At 38.9% G+C, this 22,105-nt stretch overlaps 1 protein-coding gene across 4 annotated transcripts in view; it reads right to left on the bottom strand.

Moving 5' to 3' along the window:
* Positions 1 to 21,424, bottom strand: part of PYGO1 (pygopus family PHD finger 1) — a 31,897-nt gene extending 10,473 nt beyond the window's left edge. Inside the window, exons 1-3 of one of the 4 annotated variants that reach the window (XM_027067308.2) lie at positions 20,054 to 21,424; positions 19,682 to 19,773; positions 19,372 to 19,445 (exon numbers count right to left, since the gene is read on the bottom strand). In XM_027067308.2, coding sequence (XP_026923109.1) covers positions 20,102 to 21,079 — 978 coding nt within the window. In that variant the 5' untranslated portion in view covers positions 21,080 to 21,424 and the 3' untranslated portion in view covers positions 19,372 to 19,445; positions 19,682 to 19,773; positions 20,054 to 20,101. The remainder of the gene's footprint in view (positions 1 to 19,371; positions 19,446 to 19,681; positions 19,774 to 20,053) is intronic. The other 3 variants (XM_027067309.2, XM_027067307.2, XM_027067305.2) reach the window with 3 other exon arrangements.
* Between the last annotated feature and the right edge of the window lie 681 nt (positions 21,425 to 22,105).

Raw genomic sequence — 22,105 nt, 5'->3', positions numbered from 1 at the left:
TATGAAGTACAAATACAGGAAAGACCATGTAAGGATATGGGCAAGATGGTGGGCATCTGCAAATGAGAAAGAGAGCACTCATCAGGAAGTGAACTGGCTAGCACCTTGATCTTGGACTTCCCAGCCGTCAAACTGTGAGAAAATTAATTTCTGTTGTTTAAGCCACCCAGTCTATGATTTTTGTTCTTGTAGACCATGCAGACTAAGACACAGAGCCTTGTAGCTTATGCTAAGGAACCTGAATTTTATCTGAAGAACAGTGGATGATCATTTAAAGGTTTTGAGTAGGAAAGTGATATGATTTAAGTTTTAAAAATATTATATTAGCAATTGTGTTCAGAATGAATTAGAGATGGGACAGGGGAAAAAGCAGGGAGACCACTATTTTACAATAATAGTTCAGGAAAAGAAATGGTACTTAGCAATAAAGAGAAATCAGTATGTTGGACATAGTCCAACCACCTAAACAAAATGCAAAACAGATTTCTGTAAGAGCTATTTAGAGAAGTTTAAATATTGTGAAGGTGGAAAACTGACAACAAAATTCAGTAAGGATTCTGGATGTTAAATTAATATTTAATATTAAAGAGCTTTCTTATGTACAAACTAAAACCAGTCAAAAGATACAGCAGAAGAAATGCTTCATTTATAGGAACAAAACTAAACCAAAATGGGTAGCAATAAATTCTAAAAATGTACAAGATCAGTATGAATAAAAACTTTCAAAAGTCCTACACTGAGAAACATAGAGGAAGATTTCTAAAAAGTGGGTAGAGTATTCCCTATTCTGGCTAGCCACCTGGAACAAAATAACATTTTTTTTTTTTTTTACCTCACTTATTATCCCAAACAGCCCTGTTGTACCCTCCTCAGAGACATCAGCACCAGGTATTTGAGTCTTAGGCCCACAGGGTCCACATTCCAAGTCCAGAGGCATTAACTAGCCTAAGCAGTACCCCCATTCTCAGATATCTGAGTTTAACCTCCACAGGACCTCTCCCGTGAATTTATATATCCTAATAATTTCAACTTCTTTCCTTTGTCCCACAGCCTTAGGAATGGTAGCTGTTTCCCATAGTTGATATCTCTGTGAAAACTTTAGTAGCCTATTTTTGCCACTTCAGTTTAGTGTCTATTAACAATACCTTTTTACTAAATTCTTTCTGTTAAAAACAACTGATATGGCCTGGCTAGACACTGACTAATATATACACATCTCAAGTCCCACCAGCCAGAAACTCTCATTACTACTAAGTTAACATTATTCCAGACATCTAGCTTATTATCTACCTACCTACTTTTCCTTCTGTGTATATAGAGCAATAGTAATACCTTTAGAAAGATAGGATACTATTTTTTAAATAAAAGCATTAAATTTTAAGTTAACTAGAATTTAACAAAGAAAAAAAGAAGTGAAACTAAAGAGTACATTAAATGTTTCTTTACCATAAGAGAAGTTAAAAACAATTTTTTTTAATGTTTATTTACTTTTGGGGGGGGTGGGGCGAGCATGCACAAGTAAGGGAGGGACAGAGAAAGAGGGAGACAGAGGATCTCAAGCAGGCTCCATGCTGACAGCCCAAAGTGGGGTTCGAACCCATGAACCCCAAGGTCATGGCCTGAGCTGAAGTGAGATGCTTAACCAATTGAGCCACACAGGCGCTCACACAGTAAGTTGTTGTTTTTTTTTTAATGTTTATTTTATTTTTGAGACAGAGAGAGAGGGAGGGATCCCTGGGAGCAAAGAGAGAGAGGAGAAACAGAAACTGAAGTAGGCTCCAGGTTATGAGCTGCCTGCATAGAGCCTGACGTAGGGCTGGAACTCATGAACCATGAGATCAAAACCTGAGCCTACGTTGAACAAACGCTTAACCAATTGAGCCACCAAGGTGCCCCTGCAATTCACCTTTAATCTGTTGAATTATTATCCTGTCTTTGAGCTCTCATTTTTTTCATTTTTTGTTTTTATTAAGGTCTAGCACTTGAAGTACATGTATTTCCTTCTGTCTTTTAGGTTATAGGTCTTCATCTTCTACATGCTATTTCTTTTTTTTGTTGTTGTTAGTTCATTAGTTTGCTGTAGTATGTTTGCACAGTTATGCTTTTTTTTTTGTTTTTTTTACGCTTATTATTTTGAGAGAGAGAGAGAAAGAGAGAAAGCACACACGCGCATATGTAAGTGGGGGACAGGCAGAGAGAGAATCCTAAGCAGATTCTGCACTGTTGGTGTAGGAGCTCAGTGCAGGGCTCAAACTCATGAACTGTGAGATAATGACCTGAGCTGAAATTGGACGCTTAACCGACTGAGCCACCCAGGTGCCTCTGCTTTTATTTTTATCTTACAATCCTGCCTAGATCTTTTACTTGCTCTGATTTAACATAGGTGACTTTCTGACTTTCTTCTATTGGTTATATGCTATATCTATTGAGATAATCATGTGATTTTTTTTTCCCTTTAAATTATTTTAGTGTTCAACTCAAGAATGACATTCCTGAAATAAAGCTACCTTACTCACTTTTATATGTTATCATTTTTATATGACTGAACATACTAATATCTTTTTAGAATGCTTGCCTATATTAGTAAGATTAACCTGTTGTGTTTCCTTGGAACATCCAGGTTCTTAATTCTGACTTTTTGTTAAGTGCACATCTACCTAGTTGGGCGGTAGAGTAACCCATTCACATGGGATGGTTTCCCTGTGTTCTCTGATTCAGTGTATTCCTGGAGACTTGTACCAGAGATTAGTCCTTTTTAAAAAAAAAACAAACAAAACAAAACAAAAAAAAAAACAAAAAACTTTTTGTTTTACTCATTTTTTCCTTACTGAAAAGAATGAGAAGATAAGAGTACTCACTGAATTTGCTTCTCCCCAGACTTGGGGTTATTAGTAAGAATTCTCAAAATTCTGTAAATCATCAGTAGCTTCCAAGGGCAGACAGTGCATTCTGGGCTGTTTCTACTTTTTGGTTACTAAGAATAATGCTGCTGAATATTTATGTACAAGTTTGTTTGTTTGTTTTTTTTTTATATGAACATGTTTTCAATTATCTGGGGTATATAGCTAGTAATTGAATCACTGGGCTATATGGTATCTCCAAGTCTAATGTTTTGAGAACTGCCCAACTGTTTTCCATAGTGGCTGCAATATTATATATTCCCAGGTAAGTCTGAGGGTTCCAATTTCTTCACATCCTCCCCAACACTTATTTCCTGTTGTTTTTTTAAGTACTGTCATTCTAGTGAGCATAAACTAGTATCTCATTGTGGTTTTAATTTTCATAATTACTAATGAAGTTGAGCATCTTTTCATGTATTTATTGATCACATATATATATATATATATCTTTTCTTTTAAAAAATTTTTTTTACATTTATTTATTTTTGAAAGACAGACACAGAGCATGAGCAGGGGAGGAGCAGAGAGAGAGGGGGACACAGAAATCTGAAGCACGCTCCAGGCTCCGAGCTGTCAGCACAGAGCCCGACGTGGGGCTTGAACTCACAAATTGCAAGATCATGACCTAGGAAGAAGTCAGACGCTTAACCGACTGAGCCATCCAGGCACCCCTATATATCTTTTCTTTGAAGAAATGACTAGTCCAGTCATTTGTCTATTTTTTAGTTAGGTTATTTATGTTTTTTGTTGTTAAGTTGTAAGAATTTTTTATATACTCTGGATACTAGACTCTTATCAGTTATAAGATTTATAAAAATATTTTCTTCCAATCTGTGGCTTGTCTTTTCACTTTGATAGTGTCCTTTGACACACATATGTTTTTAATTTGATGGAACTCTAATTTATTTATTTTTCTTTTGATTGTTTAGATAAAACTAGATTTATATACTTCTAAGGTACTAGTTTGCCTCCCTAAAATCTTATATACATACTGTCTTACTCAGCAGAACACAAAAGACAAAAATGAAAACTTGTGGTTCAAACTAAAGGAACACCTATTTTTAAATTCTTTGATGTGATAGTAATCCCATTTCATTAGATGGTATGTAAAGAACTAATAGTGAGATCCAGTCTACCCCTCAAAGTCATTGATTCAAAATCTGATGGTTCAGGAATGACTGAATCTATTACTAACTTATAACTTATTCAGTAACCTATATAAAATGAACTGATGATTACATATTAACAAACTGTATTCACTTTTCTTTAACAGTATATACTGACATGCTGAGCAGGGAAATGTGTTGTTCTCAAATCTGAATACCTAGAAATTTTGATGAGTTTGGTAGGGGAAAAGAATTAGCAATGATTTTAGAGGCCAAATAATAAAGTGGTTATATAAATAAACAAAGGTTCCAAACATCAAAGTCCTACACCTCCTAATATGTCATGGTTATTTCATTATAACAAAAATATAAATAGAAAAATGTAATTCCTAAAAATAAAAACAATTACTAATAAATCTCTAATCTCCAATCTAGAATATAAAATAGCACTCACAGCATTAATACTAAATAATTATAATTTTAAAATTAAAATGCTGTAATTTAAAGATGGGAAAAATGTACTCTTAATGGTATCTACCATCTTTGTTCACTTTCCAAAAATTTAGTAATAATTGCTTATGTTCACTGTAGGGAAAGGCTCTGACATTGGCAGTCATTTAAATAAACTTACTATTTTCAATTAATCTGTGAGTAAAATGAACTAAAATTCTTTTTAGAAACTGACTTTTTCTAACATTTCCCTCCATAAAGCAAATCTTCAAGTTCCCATTGGTGTCTGTTGCTCCATTTATTATTCATCTAAAGAGTTAACTACATAACACTTTCAATGGTTCTGACTCTTGGCATTACCCAGGTCCTTCTTGCTGCTACCTGTAATACTGATGGTTCTTCTCTAGGAGTAATCATTATGTTAGATCAGATTCATAGTCATCAGGGCTAATTAGAATACAAGCTACCAAGAACTTCCATGATTCTCTTTAAAAATAAAGTGAAAGGTTAGAATCCAGGTTACAGGAAAGTGGTGGTTATTAAGCTAGTCACTTACGTTACCCTGAGAGCTTTTGGTACCACAACTTTTCTCTAGCTGCTCTACATATTTGCTGCTGCTAATTCTGCAAGGTAAACCATGACTATTCAGTCAGGAGCTGAGAACTGTGGGGTAGAGAACCAAGAAAATGGGAACTGCCAAAGCATATTATTAACACCAGCTACTGTGATACTTTTAATTTGTTAATACCTGAATTTCTTTATCTCATCTCTTAACTCCTACCTGCCCAGTAAACTCTGAATGCACAAGGGGAACAGACTGTGGGAGGATGATGACGAAAATAGAACAAGAAGCCTCTCTAATTTTAAGAAAGCTAAGGAATTTTCTCTCTTTAGATATTATTACATTATGCCACTTAATCTCAAGCAGAATAATTCTCTTACCTCTTTTTACCCTTTAACCTTTTTTTTTAGAGCTGGAAGTTGAAGTTATATGTCCTTTCATAGTCTTACAGGAGAGTCTAATCTGTTAAACAAGGAACTTTTTTCCCCATCTAAAGATTTTACAAATTAAAGATTTTTTTTATATGAAATCCATTTGTAACTGGAGATAAGCAATATGCCTCATAAAGAGTTCAAAGTAATGGTCATAAAAATGCTCACTGGACTGGAGAGAAGAGTGGAAGAACTCAGTGAGGGCTTCAACAGAGACAGAAAATACAAAAAAAAAAAAAATCAGAGTCGAAGACTACAAAAACTAGAGGGAATCAACAGTAGAGGATGCAGAAGAATGGATCAGTAATCTAGAAGACAGGTTAATGGAAAGCACCTAAGATGAATAGCAAAAAGAAAAAACAAACAAACAAAAAATGAAGATAGGTTAAAGGATCTCTTGGGCAACATCAAGTGAACAAACATGTGCATTATAGGGGTCCCCAAAGGAGAAGAGAGAGAAAAAGGGCAGAAAGCTTATTTGAAGAAATAAGAGTTGAAAACTTCCCTAAACTGGGGAAGGAAACAGGCATCCAGGTTCAGGAATCATACAGAATGCTTAACAAGATAAACCCAAGGAGATCCACACAATGACATATAATAATTAAAATGTCAAAGGTTAAAGATAGAGAATTTTAAAAGCAGCAATAGAAGTGAAAATGGTTACACACAAAGGAAATACCACAAGCTATCAGCTGATTTTTCAGCAGAAATTTTGCATGCTAGAAGACAGTGGCATGATATATTCAAAGTACTGAAAGGAAAAAAACCTACAACCAAGAATACTCTAGCCAGCAAGACTATCATTCAGAATTGAAGGAGAGACAAACAAAAGTTAAAGGAGTTGATCACCACTAAACTAGCCTTCTAAAAGACGTTAAAGTAGTAAAATCAATAGTATCTTAATTAGTTAAGAGGACTCACAGAATAAAAAGATGTAAAATATAAAAACATATACGTAAAATGGGGAGGGGGGAATAAAAATGAAGTTCTTTTATAAAATGTGTTTGTATTCAAGGCATCTGGGTGGCTCGGTTGGTTGGGCGTCTGACTTTGGCTCAGGTCCTGATCTCATGGTCCATGAGTTCGAGCCCCGCGTCGGGCTCTGTGCTGACAGCTCGGAGCCTGGAGCCTGTTTCGGATTCTGTGTGTGTCTCTCTCTCTCTGACCCTCACCCGTTCATGCTCTGTCTCTCTCTGTCTCAAAAATAAATAAACGTTAAAAAAAAAATTAAAAAAAATTAAAAAAATTTTAAAAATGTGTTTGTATTTAACTGACCATGAAATTATTATAGACTACTATATTCTTAGGATGTTATTTACGGACCTCATGGTAACCACAAACCAAAAACCTATAATAGATAAACAAAAAATAAAGAGAAAGAAAGCCAAGTATGACACTGAAGAAAGTTCTCATCACAAGGAAAGAGCAAGAGAAAAAGGAATAAAAAAAACTACACAAACAACCAGAAAACAATTAACAAAATGGTAGTAAGTATATACTTACAAAACTGTATGTAAATGGTCTAAATACTCCAACAAAAAGACACAGGATAATGGAGTGGATTTAAAAAACAAGACCCTTCTATATGCTGCCTACAAAAGACTCATTTCAGACCTAAAGATACATACAGATTGAAAGTGAAGGGATAGAAAATTAATATTCCAAGCAAATGAAAGCAAAACAAATAAACAAAAAACAGACTTTAAGACAAAGACTGTAACAAAGAACAAAGAGGGGCATTACATAATGACAAAGGACTAATGACAAATTGCATGATAAATGATAACTGCAAATATCTATGCGCCCAATATTAGAGCACCTAAATAAGACAAATATTAAAAGGGATAAACTGACAGTAATATAATAATAGTAGGGGACTTTAATACCCCACTTGTATCAATGGATAGATCATCAAGGCAGAAAATTAATAAGAAAACAGTGTCTTTGAACAATACATTAGACCAGATGGACTTAAAGATATATACAAAACATTCCATCCAAAATAACAGAACACACATTCTTTTCAGGGTACAGGGAACATTCACGAGAATAGGTCACATATTAGGCCACAAAACAAGTCTCAATAAATTTAAGAAGACTGAAATCATATCAAGTATCATTTTCAACGACAGTATGAAACTAGGTATCAATTACAAGGAAAAAAATAACTGGAAAAAGCACAAACATGTGGCAGCTAAACAACATGCTACTAAACAACTAATGGGTCAATGAAGAAATCAAAGAGGAAATAAAAAATACATGGAGCCCAATGGAAATGAAAACATAATGATCCAAAATCCTGGGGACACAGCAAGAGCAGTTCTAAGAAAAGAAATTTATATGGATACAGGCCTACCTCAAGAAATAAGGAAAATCTCAAATAAACAATCTAACCTTATAACCAAAGAGACTGAAAAGAGAAGAACAAACAAATCCCAAACTTAGTACAAGGAATGAAGTAATAAAGATCAGAATGGAAATAAAAATGAAATGGAGGCCAAAAGGAAAGATCAATGAAACCTAGAGCTGGTTCTCTGAAAACATAAAGCTTACAAAACTTTAGCTAGACTCATCAAAAACAAAACAAAAAAACAAACCCCAAAAACAAACAAACAAAAAAGAGAACATCCAAATAAACAAAATCAGAAATGAAAGAGGAGAAGTAACAACCAATACCACAGAAATATAAGGAATTATAAGAGACTACTACAAAAAATGATATGCCAACAAGCTGGACAACCTAGAAGAAATAGATGTTTCCAGAAACTTCCAATCTTCCAAAACTGAATCAAAAGAAACAGAAAATCTGAACACATACCAGTTATTAACAATGAAATTGAATTGGTAATCAAAAAACTCCCAAAACACAAAGACCAGGACCAGATGAATTCACAGATGAATTCTACCACATACTTACAGAAGAGTTAACACCTGTTCTCCTCACACTATTCCAAAAAATAGAAGAAGGACAGTTTCCAAATACATTCTAAAAGTCCAGCATCATCCTGACACCAACACCAAACACACTACTAAAGAAACCAAGAAACAACTGCAGACCAATATCACCAATGAACACAGATGCAAAATATTAGTAAACTGCATTCAAATACATTAAAAGGATCACTTACCACCATCAACTGGGATTTGTTCTGGGGATGCAAAGATGGTTCAACATCTGCAAAGCAATCAACATGATACACCACACTAACAAAATGAAGGGTAAAAACCACATGATCATCTCAACAGATGCAGAAACAACATTTGACAAAATTCAACATTTGTTCATGATAAAAACCTTCAACAAAGTGGGTTTAGAGGGAACATACCTCAAAATAATAAAGACCACACATAACAAACCCAAAGCTAACATCATACTCAAAGGTGAAAAACTGAGAGCTTTTCCTCTAAGATCAGGAAAAAGACAGGGATGTCCATGCTCAGTGCTTTTATTCACCATTGTACTGGACGTCCCAGCCATAGCAGCCAGACAAGAAAAAGACATAAAAGGCATCCAAACTGGTAAGGAAGAAGTTACACCATCACTATTTGCAGAAAACATGTGATACTATACATAGAAAACCTTGAAAGACCACCAAAAAACTATTCGAAGTAATAGATGAATTCAGTAAAGTTGCAAGATACAAAATTAACACTCAGAAATCAGTTGTGTTCCTATAAACTAGTAACAATTTAGCAGAAAGAGAAATGAAGAAAACAATTCCATTTATAATTATACCAAAAAGAGTAAAACACCAGGAGTAGATTTAATCAAGGAGGCGAAAGACCTTTACTCTGCAAACTATGAAAACACTGTTGAAAAAAATTGAAGATGACACAAACAATTGGAAAGATATTCCATGCTCATGGAATGAAGGCTTAACATTGTTACAATGTCCATACTGCCCAAAGCCATCAACAGATTCAATGCAATCCCTATCAAATGCTAATAGCATTCATTTTTCAGAGAACTAGAATAATTCCAAAGTTTGTATGGAATCACAAAAGACCCCAAAGAGCTGAGCAATCTTGAGTAAGAACAAAGCTGGAGGTATCATAATCCCAGATTTCAAGCTAAACCACAATAGCTGTAGTAATAAAAACAATATGGTACTGGCACCAAAATAGACACATAGATCAAAAGAACAAAATAGCCTAGAAATAAACCCACGCTAATAGGGCCAATTAATCTACACAGGACATAAGAATACATAATGGCAAAACGATAGACTGTTCAATAAATAGGGCTGGGAAAACTGCACAGCTACATGAAAAATAATGAAATGGGACCACTTTCTCACACTATACACAAAAACTAACTTAAAATGGATTAAAGACCTAAATGTGAGACCTAAACCTACAAAACTCCTAAAAGAAAATAGGCAGCAATTTCTCTGCAGCCACAGCAACATTTTTCTAGATATGTCTCCTAAAGCAAGGGAAACAAAAGCAAGAATAAACTATTGGGACTTAACACACAAAAAAGCTTTTGCACAGTGCAGGAAACTATCAACAAAAGGAAAAGAAACCCTGCTGAATGGGAGAAGATATATATAATGATTTATTTCATAAGGGTTCAATATCTAAAATATATAAAACACTTATACAACTCAACACTATTAAACCAAATAACCCAATTAAAAAATGGGCAGAATACAAAAATGTTTTTTCAGAGGAGACATACAGACGGCCAACAGACCATGAAAAGATGCTCTACATCACTATTAATCAGAAAACTGCAAATCAAAACCACAATGAGATACCACCTTACACTTGTCAGAATGGTTAATATCAAAGAGACAAGAAATAATAAGTGCCAGTGAGGATGTGGAGAAAAAAAGAACTCTTGGGCCCTGCTAGTGGCTGTGCAAATTGGTGCAGCCACTGTGGAAAACACTACGGAGGTTTCTCAAATATTTAAAAATAGAAATACCACAGGATCCAGTAATTCCACTACTGAATGTTTACTCAAAGAAAACAAACAACATTCTAAAAGACATATGCACCCCTAGGTTTATTGCAGCATTATTTACCAAGATATGGAAGCAACTTAAGTGTCTAATGCTGGAGGAACGGATAAAGAAGATGGGATACAAACACACATGTGCGCACACAGTGGAATATTACTCAGCAATAAAAAAGAATGAGAGCTTGCCATTTAGGACAGCACATATGGACCTAGAGGGCTTTATGCTAAATGAAATAAGCCAGACAGAAAAGGGCAAATAACCACATTATTTCTATGGACCTAGAGGGCTTTATGATAAGTGACATAAGCCTGACAGAAAAAGGCAAATACCACGTGATTTCATTTGTATGTGGAATTTAAGAAAACAAACAAACAATAAAAGCAGAAACAGACCCACAAATACAGAGAACTCGTGGTTGGCAGAGGGGAAGGGGATGGGGGGAAAGGAAAAGTGGATGAATGGGAGTGGGAGATACAGGCTTCTAGTTATGGAATGAATAAGGGGGATGAAGTTACAGCATAGGGAATACAAGAAAAAATATCGTAATAGCATTGTATGGTGACAGAAGATAGCTATACTTGTGGTAAACACAGTATAATGTATACAGCTGTCAAATTACTATGCTGTACACCTGAAACTAATCTAACACTGTTGCCAACTATACTTCAAAAATGTTTTTTACGTATTTTATAATTTTTTCCTTCAAAAACAGATTTGCTTCAAGAGTAATTCAAATAAGAATGCATTCTAATATATGTGTATATTGGTTTAAGTACATATACTATGCTGATTAAATGACACAAACCAAGTCTGTCCTTCCCAAAATTTACATTTTGAAATCCTAATCCCCACTTTGATGGTACTTGGTGGTGGGGCCTTTGGAAGGTGATTAGGTCATGAGGGCAGAACCTCTGCCCTCTAGGATGAATGGAATTAATGTCCTTATGAAATAGACCTCAAAGAGCTCCTTTGGTCCTTACATGTTATAACACAATGAGAAGACTGCCCAGGAAATAGGCCCTCACCAGATACAGAATCTGCTGGCACGTTGATCTTGGACTTTCTAGCCTCCAGAATTGTGCCAAATAAATTGCTATTGTTTATAAGCCACTCAGTCTATGGTATTATGTTACAGCAGCTTGAACTAAGGCAGTGTTTAACACAATGCCTGGCACATGGGGACCCTCAAATACTAGTTTTCATTTTGCTTTCCTTTATTTTTTTAAGTTTATTTATTTTTGAGAGAGAGAGAGAGAGAGAGCAGGGGAGGGTCAGGGAAAAAAAGAGAGAGAGAATCCCAAGCAGGCTCCAGAACATCAACATGGAGCCTGACTGGGGGGGCTTGAACCCATGAACCATGAGATCATGATCTGAAGAGAAACCAAGAGTCAGACACTTAACCGACTGAGCCACCGAGGTGCCCCCATTTTGCTTTCCTTTAGACTAAACTATACCATAAGCTCACTTCACTTCAATTTCTACAGTATTTAACAACCTATCAAAATATCTAATATCCAGCATTATCAACACATTCAGTGGACAATATCAGTTTTTCATAACAGCAAAGAAGTCTGGGATGTAATATCAGTTTATTCTATCATTTACTATGGATGTGAACATCTCAGCTAACAGCTTTACCTTCACCTGCAACATGTACTTCTGTAATACTAGTCTCTACCATGGAATGACAATATTAGGAATTAAGATGTGAAAATAGTATTATAAGACTTTCTCATGCATTTGGTGAAATAGCCTTATATGACTGGAATGAAAGTACCATTATACCCTTTGTGATGCCCAGATCCTGGCATCTTAACCTGAGCATGTAATAAATATTAAATTCTGAAAACCCTCAAAATCTGTGATTTAAGATTTTAAATATTTGTGGTTCTTGTACCAACTGTTCTCCCCAAACTAATGATCTTTTTATTACTGAGGTGCATGAGTTCTAAAGTTGCTAACAAATGTAAAGCTTAGGAGGGTGGGTAAATGGCATTTGTGTACAAAGCTGACTCTATACAATAATGCCGCTAATAATAAACTTATTTTATTAACAAAGTGAACCAAATTTTTAAGTTAAAAAATTCAGGAAAAATGGTGAACAAAAATGCAAATATTCATAAAAAATCATGTAATAAACAGTTTGTATATGTCCTTTTTGGCAAAATTATAAAATCTGAAGGGTTTCTGCTTTTTTAATTTTTCTTTTGGTTCAGTCTTCCCTGTAAAGGGAGAAAACCTTCATTTCTGTTGAGTTCATACCCACTCCCAATCAAAACAAGAAAAAATATGCTGTCAGTCTTTTACTTATTGATGAAATATACCTAAAAGTGAGTGCTGATCACATTACTTATATTTTAGAATGTATATTTTAGAATGTATATTCTAGTTCTGATTTTAAAAGTAAACAGATAAAAGTGAACCAGGCAAGGTTTAAAGTGCTTTATGTATATTAACACATTTAATCCTTTAAACAACTCTGTATTTAAATCCTTTAAATAACTCTGTAACCAGTGTTATTCTCATTTTACAGGAACTGATGCACAGAGTTTAAATAACTTGCCAAGGACCACACAGTTAGTAAACAGGAGAAATGGGATAAGAAACCCAGCAGTCAGAGACAAATGCTGTACTAATTCTCAATATTGTTATTAGCATGTCTATGGAGACTGGGAATAGGAAAGGAGACCCAAAATCACTCTTGACCATGCATTAGGGATACCTTGAAGGTAAAGATGACTTAGACCCCTTGAGTTGCCTGGAATAAGAGTGTTAAAGAGAGAATTATTCATCTTCCCAAGAGGTAACTCCTCCACACCTCTGGGGAAAGCAAACTAGGAAGACTAAATTACCTGAATTTACTGAAACCTCTTTGTTAACATTTATCAAATTAGATTTCAGAAACATCTGTTGAGTTTATTTAAGTGTAGAAATAAAAACAGCAATTGCTCTCTATAAGGATCCCATAATCTAGAAGAAACAATTTTTCTTCCTTTTTTTGAAACTAAATGTAATGAGATAAATACTATGATACAGATGAGCACAGGACGTTGAAGGAACATAAGGAAGTCCCATCTAATAATGACTGAAGGAGGAGTATCAGGAAAGACATCCTGGGAATTTTCTTTTTTTTTTTTTTTAATTTTTTAAATGTTTTTTTAAATTTATTTTTGAGACAGAGAGAGACAGAGCATGAGCGGGGAAGGGGCAGAGAGAGAGGGAGACACAGAATCTGAAGCAGGCTCCAGGCTCTGAGCTGTCAGCACAGAGCCTGACCCAGGGCTCAAACTCACAGACTGTGAGATCATGATCTGAGCTGAAGTCGGATGCTTAACCAACTGAGCCACCCAGGCGCCCCCATCCGGGAGTTCTCAACAGAGCTGATGCCTTGAGGATGAGTATTCTATGAAAGGTGGGAAAAAGAGTGGGCAAGCCTAGCAGAAGGAACAGAATGTGCAAAGAAAGTTTTAAAGGCAAAAGAAACCATTACAACATCTACAGACCTGGAGCACAGGAGAGCATTTCATGGAATATGAAGGTTGGAGAATTAAGGGGTAGGCCTGGACCAAATTAAAAAGGGTCAATACAAGAAGGCTGGATTTTTATCCAGAGACAATGGGGAACCACTAAAGAATTTTACAGGAGCACCTGCGTGGCTCAGTCGGTTGAGTCTAACATCTTGTGGTTTGTGGGTTTGAGCCCCGCGTCGGGCTCTGTGCTGACAGCTAAGAGCCTGGAGCCTGTTTCAGATTCTGTGTCTCCCTATCTCTTTGCCCCTCCCCTACTCACACTCTGTCCCTGTCTCAAAAATAAATAAACATTAAAAAAATTAATAATTTTACAAAAAGAGTAACATGAATTGTGTTTTGGAGCACTATGGCAATGGAACACAGTGGGTAAGACTTTTAGCCCTAGAGGTCAGCTCTAGTTTTGCCACTTACTAGCTGGGTAAATTTGAATGTGTTACTTAATCACGTGTTACTTAACCTCTCTGAGCATCAGTTCCTCAACTATGAATGATGATAACATCTAACTCAAAGGGTTATTGAGAGGATTAAGTAAGATGATCCATTTAAACCAGTTAACAAACTGCTTGGTAAGTAGTAGTTATTTATCACCAGTGGTGATGTGGAAAATGGATTTAGAGGGACAAAACAGGAGGCCAGGAAACCAGTGAGAGCTGCTATGATAATAATCAAAGAGATAAAATCTGAACTAAAGGAGTGGTTGTGGAAAGGTCAAAGAGATGGTGGATTCAAAACACCATAAGGACACAGATATTCTAGGACTTTGGGACAGTGCTGGGTGGGAGTGGAAGATGGGTTACTGAATAAATGATGTTCACCAAGATAGGGAATGAGGGAGAAAGAGCATACTGGACATCTCACAGATAGATACCTTTCAATCAACATGTTAAAAACAAAATTCATTTATCTCCCTCTCATAAATCCACTCCTTTTATATTATCTTTACGGTTTTTCTCTTCTACTCTCAGGCTACTCCTTCACATTCTGCTTTTCAGGGTCATTTTTCCCTTTTGTCTCCTAAATATTAGCATTCCCCAAGTTGCTTTCCTCAGTGCTTTTCTCTTCTCTCTTTTTACTCTCTCGGGTGAGCTATCTATTCCCAAGGCATCAATTAGTATTCACTTGTTTACTGATAACTTCCAGATCTCTATTTCTGGCTCAGACCACTTCCCTCAGTTCCAAACCATGTATATCCACTGTGTACACAAACATCCCGGGGGCATACTCACTTTCCTGATAATCTGCCTGGCCCTTATATGTACCAATTAAAAAAAACAAAACAACAAAATCCCCCCAAAATCTTTCTTTTAGACTTTCATTGGCTCTTCCCTTCCATTTTGTGAGTACATAAGTTATGTTTCTTCTCCAATCATAACCCAAACCCTCCATATATTCACTCAACATTTTTTTAGTAAAGTCTACTTTTGTACTTTCATGACATTTCTGTGCTATTATCCCAGCCTAAAACACATCCTAACCTCTCCAATGTCACTGCTAACTCAGGTTAAAAACATTTTATCTGGAATGAATGCCTTAACTTCCTTCTTCATCTCTAGATTTGTCTTTCTTCATTGTTTTTTTTTTTTTTCTGTAAGACTCTTTATTTCGAATCCTGATGTTATTCCCCTTCTCTCACCTGCAGAGACCTGACTTATGAGAAGGAAGTCTTGTCTGTCTCATCCCCAGCTTCCCACATTGAGTGCCTAGCACATGATACATATTTAAAAACATGTACTGAATGCTTTATTAATGAATTGCCCTCTCTTCTGCTGCCTTTCAGCTTCTTCTCTCTCCCTTTACATTGGGTTCCTCTTTAAGTATACAAATATGCTTAAGCCTTTTTTCAAGGGAAATAAAAAGACACTTTCTCTTGACTTTCTCTCTAAGCTATTGGCTATGTCTTTCTGTTTACCACCTTCCTTAAGTCACATCTTTATCACTTAATTTTTACTACTTTAACAAGTGGTTTTCTCTCAAAAGTGCCTTCTTAAAACCACTGCTGATTTTTTGGACCTTTTTGTAATCACCCATCTACTTTGCTGCTCTTTCTACATAACTTCCACAAGGGAATATTCACTGTTTCTTAGAACTCTTCTCCAGGAGGCATTCCTTGATTTCCTTAAAAAGGGTAGGTTATATGTTCCCTTATTTCCTGTAGATGATCACAGTACTTATGTTATTTGTAACTGATTACTACTTGTCAGTATCCTGGTCTAAAGATTTCCTGAAGAGAGTGTTATGCCTTCTTAATATTCCCACTGTCTGGCACTATGCTCTATAAATATTTGCTGAATACATGAATGGATGTTGTGATCAGATCCACACCCAACAGTTCTAAGAACACTGCATAATGGGAATGTTGGTTAAAAGTAACATTCTAAGAAAAAAAGGCAGTAAAGTATTATGAGGAGCTATAGACAATCAGAAAGCATAAAGATATGAGTTACTTCATGTATTCACTCATTCATTTATTTGGTATTTACTACAGGGAAAGCAATGAAGGGAGAAACAGAAAGATAACCAAGATATTGTACCTATTTTCATGGAACTTTTTTTCTTTATGTTTATTTATATTGAGAGAGAAAGAGAGAGTGAGAGAGCACGAGCAGGGGAGGGACAAAGAGAGAGGGAGACACAGAATCTGAGGCAGGCTCCAGGCTTTGAGCTATCAGCACAGAGCCTGATGTAGGGCTCGAACCCACAAGCTGTGAGATCATGACCTGAGCCTAAGTTGGACGCTTAACCAACTGAGCCACCCAGGTGTCCCTCTTTTTTTTTTTTTTCTTAAAGTTTGTTTATTTAGTTTTTGAGAGAGAGCCAGCAGCATGAGCAGGGGAGGGGCAGAGAGAGAGGGAGGGAAAGAGAGAAGCCCAAGCAGGACTTGGGGCTCGATCCCAGGAACCTAATCCCATCAACAATTGTGAGATGACTTGAGCCAAAATCAAGACTCTTAACCAACTGAGCCACCTAGGTGTGTCTCTTCGGGGATCTTTCTTATAATCAAGGGTTGAGGGCTGGGGGAAGGAAAGAACTGGTAAAAAATAGGAGTAAGACACTTTGCCACTAAATAGCAATTCTGAATCTAATATTAAAATATCAGGACAAGTTTGAAGACCACAAATCAGCTTCCTCGGGTCCATTCACCTTTTCAATCTACGTCTAACAGCAGCAATTCTCAAACCTTAGTGGGCCTAAGGAACACCAGGGGATCTTGTTAAAGATACAGAAAAATTTCCCTGAAATCCTGATTCTGTGGAGCCAAAAACTTACACTTTTTTAATTAAAATTTTTAAATGTTCATTTATTTTTGAGAGAGAGACAGAGTGTGAGCAGGGGAGGTGCAGAGAGAGAAGGAGACACAGAATCCGAAGCAGGCTCCAGGCTCGAGCCCGATGCAGGGCTCGAACTCATGGACCATTGAGATCATGACCTGAGCTGAAGTTGGATGCTCAACTGACTGAGCCACCCAGGCGCCCCCTAAAACTCACATTTTTAATAAGCATCCCAGGGGATATGATACTTTTGGTCTAAAGAATATAATACTGTAAAGTCCTTAGTCATTTATGTTGTCATAATTTTGCCACATCTGAGTTCCATCTATCATATTATTTTCTTAATAATTTCTTCAAACTGAAACTCTGGTGTATGTATCTTAGCCTTATCCTAAATGAGAAGTTCTATATCTTGTATTTTTTATAATACCCATGAAATAAATACATAACTATTTAAAAGTCTGTCTGTATATATGAGTGGATGGGAAACAGTTTAAGAAGCATTGCTCACAGTTTATGTTCTGCAAAGACCACATCCTGCACGTAGTCTTAGGATATAAATTACAACAAAAAGTTTCAGGGCAGTGAAGTTCAGCAGAACTGGGCTTCAAAAGAGCTCACGTAGAAATTCTGGTACCTTTTATAAACTAATCCAAAAATGTTTTTAAAATGAATGTTATAGTCACTACAACTATACTACAACTATACTACAACTATAATAACAATTTTTATTATAAAAATCCCTCCTCATATTGACTTTTTATTTTAAAAAGTGCTTTGTCTTTTATTCTGGTACTTAACTCGCAGCATATTCTTGAGCTGACACCTGAGCCAACTCCCAACAGCTAAGGCACCAAACTTAAAACCAGTAGCTGGAACAAAATAAAGATGGATCTGTGTTCTTGACCCACAATAAAATACTCATCCATTTTATTTAAAATTACATTTGATTAAGACTGATAATTGAGTTCAAAGGTATAAACTTGAGAGCCCTCTTTCTTTTCCTTCAACCCCAAAGTCATTTATAATAAAAGGCAAAATAATATGGTAAAAATATCAGAGGAATAATTGTATCTCAGAAAGGTCTATTCCTTAAAGTGTTTGGCCACTCAAAACCACAAACAGAAAAGAAAGCTGAAATAGAAAACCTTCACTCAATGAAAGAATGTGCTTATTAGGCCTTAAAAACAATACTCTGCTTTAAATTACATTTTTGCTTAAATGGCTAAGAAAATCAATCTCTACCTAAATATTCGAGTGATGTATTTTGGATACCACATTGGCACTGTGTCACAATCCAGTTCTAGATGTTTAATCTCTAGTCGCATGGAACAAAAACATAGATGAATGACTGTGGTTCTTGATCTCTACATCACTTAAGTCAACTGCAAAATTTACCTTACTACTTTATAAAGCACTGATTTATAAAGCACTTTAACCTGTTTGGATGAAAGGACTATTACAATAGCCTCCTAACTAGCTTCCCTGCTTCAGCCCTTGTTCTCTACAGTCTATTCTCCACAGAGCAGCCAGAGAAACCTGTTGAAAACAGAAGTCAGATCACTCTTATCACCCTTTCTGCTCAGCTCATACTATTCACCCTTTGCTCACTCTCTGCCAGTTACCATAACTTCTTTGCGGTTGCTTGAATACACGAGGCAAATTCCAGACCCAGGGCCTTTGCACTTGCTGTTCTTTTTGCTGAGACTGCTCTTGCCACACATATCCATACGGCTCTGGTTTATTACTTCCTTTGGGTCCTGGTTCAAACATCACCTTCCACATGAGTCCTCTTACACATAATTGATACCTCTCCATCCTCATATGGATTTTCTAACCACTTTACCTGCTTTGTTTTTCTCCACAGCACTTACTATGTGGTATTCTATATCTCTATCTTTTGTTTATCATCGGTTTACCCCACAAGTGTGTGAGCCCCGGCTGGGTGAAGACTCTTTTTGCTTTGTTCACTGTTGCACCCCAGTGCCAAGAACAGAGCATAGCACACAGTACGTGTTCAATAAATATTTGCTTAATGAACAAACAGGGCTATTTCAACTTTGGGACTTTCAGCCTTAACCCTATTTTGAACTGGAAATCAGAGCTGCAGGATATCCCCCAAATTTCCCTCCGGCATTTGGCATCTGTGAACTTACACGCATTATCTTTTGTCTGGTACAGCGTTCCCTCCGATTTCTCTCAGATAGTAAGGCAGCACAAAATTTCCTAACTAGGGTGCAAGGAAGAAGCAAACCAATCACGTATAAAATTGATTTTAGGTGATTCGATTCTTACCCATAAGCCAATAAAGAAAATGCCTTTTGAATTTATATAGTGTCTCCTCTTAAACCCAAGAAAAATAAGCTGTATATTTGTTGCCTATGAGGGTGGGAAGGGGGGCTGGGAGAGACGCGAAGGCCCGGTACACCTTCCTCAAAGCGTCAACTCTTGAGCAGTCTAACTTACTTTTTGGGGGGTGGGCATCGTCCGTGGTCTCTGCCAGGGGGTGGTTTCTTTCTCACCCTTCGAGGTGCCTATTGTGCTGTCTTGCGAATGAGCTGAGGTAGGAGAGCGGGGTACGGAGGGATGCTGAGTGCGGCTTCAACTGCCGCCTAACACAAAGTCGAGGAGGCGAGGGCTCCGCGCGGGTGTCTAGGGGCGAGCGGGCGCGGGGGCTGAGCGCCCGGAACCGCAGCCTCGGCCCCGGGGCTCAGGCGGGACGCGGGCGGCGCGGAGTTAGGCCCGGACAGAGCCCCGTGGCCTCCCAGCGGCCCGGCACGCGGCCCCCGCGCACCGCACTCACCCCGGTTCCCCCAATCCCGCGCCCTTCCCGGTTACCTCGAACTCTCTTCAGCGAAATGGGATCCTTCTCCTGTTCTGCTGACATTACAGACCGCAAAGCATGACTCCCCCCCAGGCCGCGGGAATTCGGTCTCTTTGATGCTGCGGCGGCGGCTCCTCCTCCTCCTCGCGGGGCCGCTGCGGCTGAGACGCGAGCCTCCGAGCCGAGGCGCGGCCGAGGGCGGCGGGGACGCTGGCCGACTTTGCAAAGTTTGGGAGGAAGACGAGGCCTCCGGGCGGCCGGGCGGCGTGCGGGGGCTGGCGGGGCTCAGCGGCGGCGGCCGGGAGCGCGGCCTGGGGGCGGCCCCCCGCCCGGGGCCGGCATGTGCGGAGGACGAGTGCGCCGCCGCCGCCTCCTCCCACTCCTTCTTCTTCGCCGCCGCCGCCGCCTCGGGAGCCGCTGACAGGGGAGGCAGGAGGCGGGCGGCCGGGCCCTGGCGGCTCACTCACAGCGCCCTCTGAGGAGGAGGTCTGCGCTCTCGCCGCTCCCGAGTCGCAGACACAAAAGCCCCCAGCCTGGAGACGCCTGCAAAACCCGCTCTGGGGCGGGCGAGGGACGTGGCGCGGCCCCGCGGCTTCCCCGCCCTGAGCTCCCCAGCCCCGCGCGGGGACGGACTTCGGGGGGCGGGGGCCGCTGCCTGGTCCCGCGGCGCCTGCCGCCACCGCCGTCTCGCGCTCCGCCTCGGCCCAGCCCCCACGGCCCGCGCGCGCCTCTCGCTCCGCGCCGGGACTCGCGAGCCCGCGGTCCTCGCAGCCGGGGCGGGCAGTCGCGCGCCGAGGGGCCGCCCCGCCCAGCCCCGCGCCTGGCCTCCCCTGTCGCCCGCCAGGCCCGAGGACGCCCGGCTCTGCGGCCGGCGCGCCCCGGCCGGGCTTCTGCGAGGAAATGGCATCTCCGAACTTCGTCGGAGGCCACAGCGGGCATCTTGGCCTCGCAGCCAGGGATCTGAAAGAGGAACGTACGATCCGAGAAAACTTTATAAGCGGGAGCTGGAGAGTTCTCGGCCGGCTTGTGGAGACCCACATTCCCCGACTCCGTGTCCGTGGTCTGGACACCTGTTTGTTGAATGCCCCAACTTCAAGTTTTAATGACTTGGCTCTTCAAGAAAGAGCGTTGAGGAATTTCATACAGTCAAGGAGGGTGGGTAGGAGCGGTGAGAAGGCTGGACCTGATTTAGACGTTACATTTTAGGAGAAGGAGTCCTAGTGTGATTGTACTTTGGATTTGGTCACTGATTCCACATCCATCGGTTGGGCTGTGTGACCTGAGGCAACCTAGGCAACCTCTCTGAGTCTCAGACGTATGATCTTTAAAAGGCGGTGGGGCTGCATCTCTAACGTCTCATCTAGTTGTGACGTTCTTTGACTTTTACAAAACTGTTGTCCCTGTTCGTTGTTAGGTTTTACAGTTATCCTACTAAGGAGAATCTGTAGGCGCAGGCTTTGATCTTCAGTCAGTGAGACACTGGGTTTATTTTGATGTCATAATCACTGAAAAGCACTCATTAATCATGAGAGCTAACCGCAAACAAAAGGAGTCTCATCCTTTTGAGACAAGACCCCTAAAAGGCACTCAACTGCACAAAGAATTTCAGAAAGAAGGTGTAAACATGAAGCTAATGTATAGTCTTAACAGCTGCATCATGGACAAGCACCATCGCCACAGATTCAGCTTTAAAAGACAAGATATGGTATGTGCAGGAGACAAAATTTACCCTTTCTCTAGTAAGTTTTGAGGAAAATTCGTAATTAGAAGATCCAAACTAGGATAGGCTGAGGAAAATTTTGTACAGAAGGTACATCTAAGGAGAAACTCACCATCCCCTCCCCCCAGCTGGAATGTAAGCTCCATGCAGACAGGAATTTTATCCACTTCACTACTGTATCCTCTGGTACCTGACAATGGCTGGCAAGTGTTCAAAATTTTATTGTTGTTGAATGAATGCATGCATGAATAGACAGACTGGAAGTGACCGTAGGATGATGGGATTGACAGAGTTTTGTTCAGTGTGATAAAGCCTAAGCTAGTTGTATGATAAAGCAAATTGGGTC

Source organism: Acinonyx jubatus, chromosome B3 (genome assembly GCF_027475565.1).
Source record: "Acinonyx jubatus isolate Ajub_Pintada_27869175 chromosome B3, VMU_Ajub_asm_v1.0, whole genome shotgun sequence".
NCBI classification, from domain to species: domain Eukaryota; kingdom Metazoa; phylum Chordata; class Mammalia; order Carnivora; family Felidae; genus Acinonyx; species Acinonyx jubatus.
This window is presented reverse-complemented; position numbering and strand designations above follow the sequence as displayed.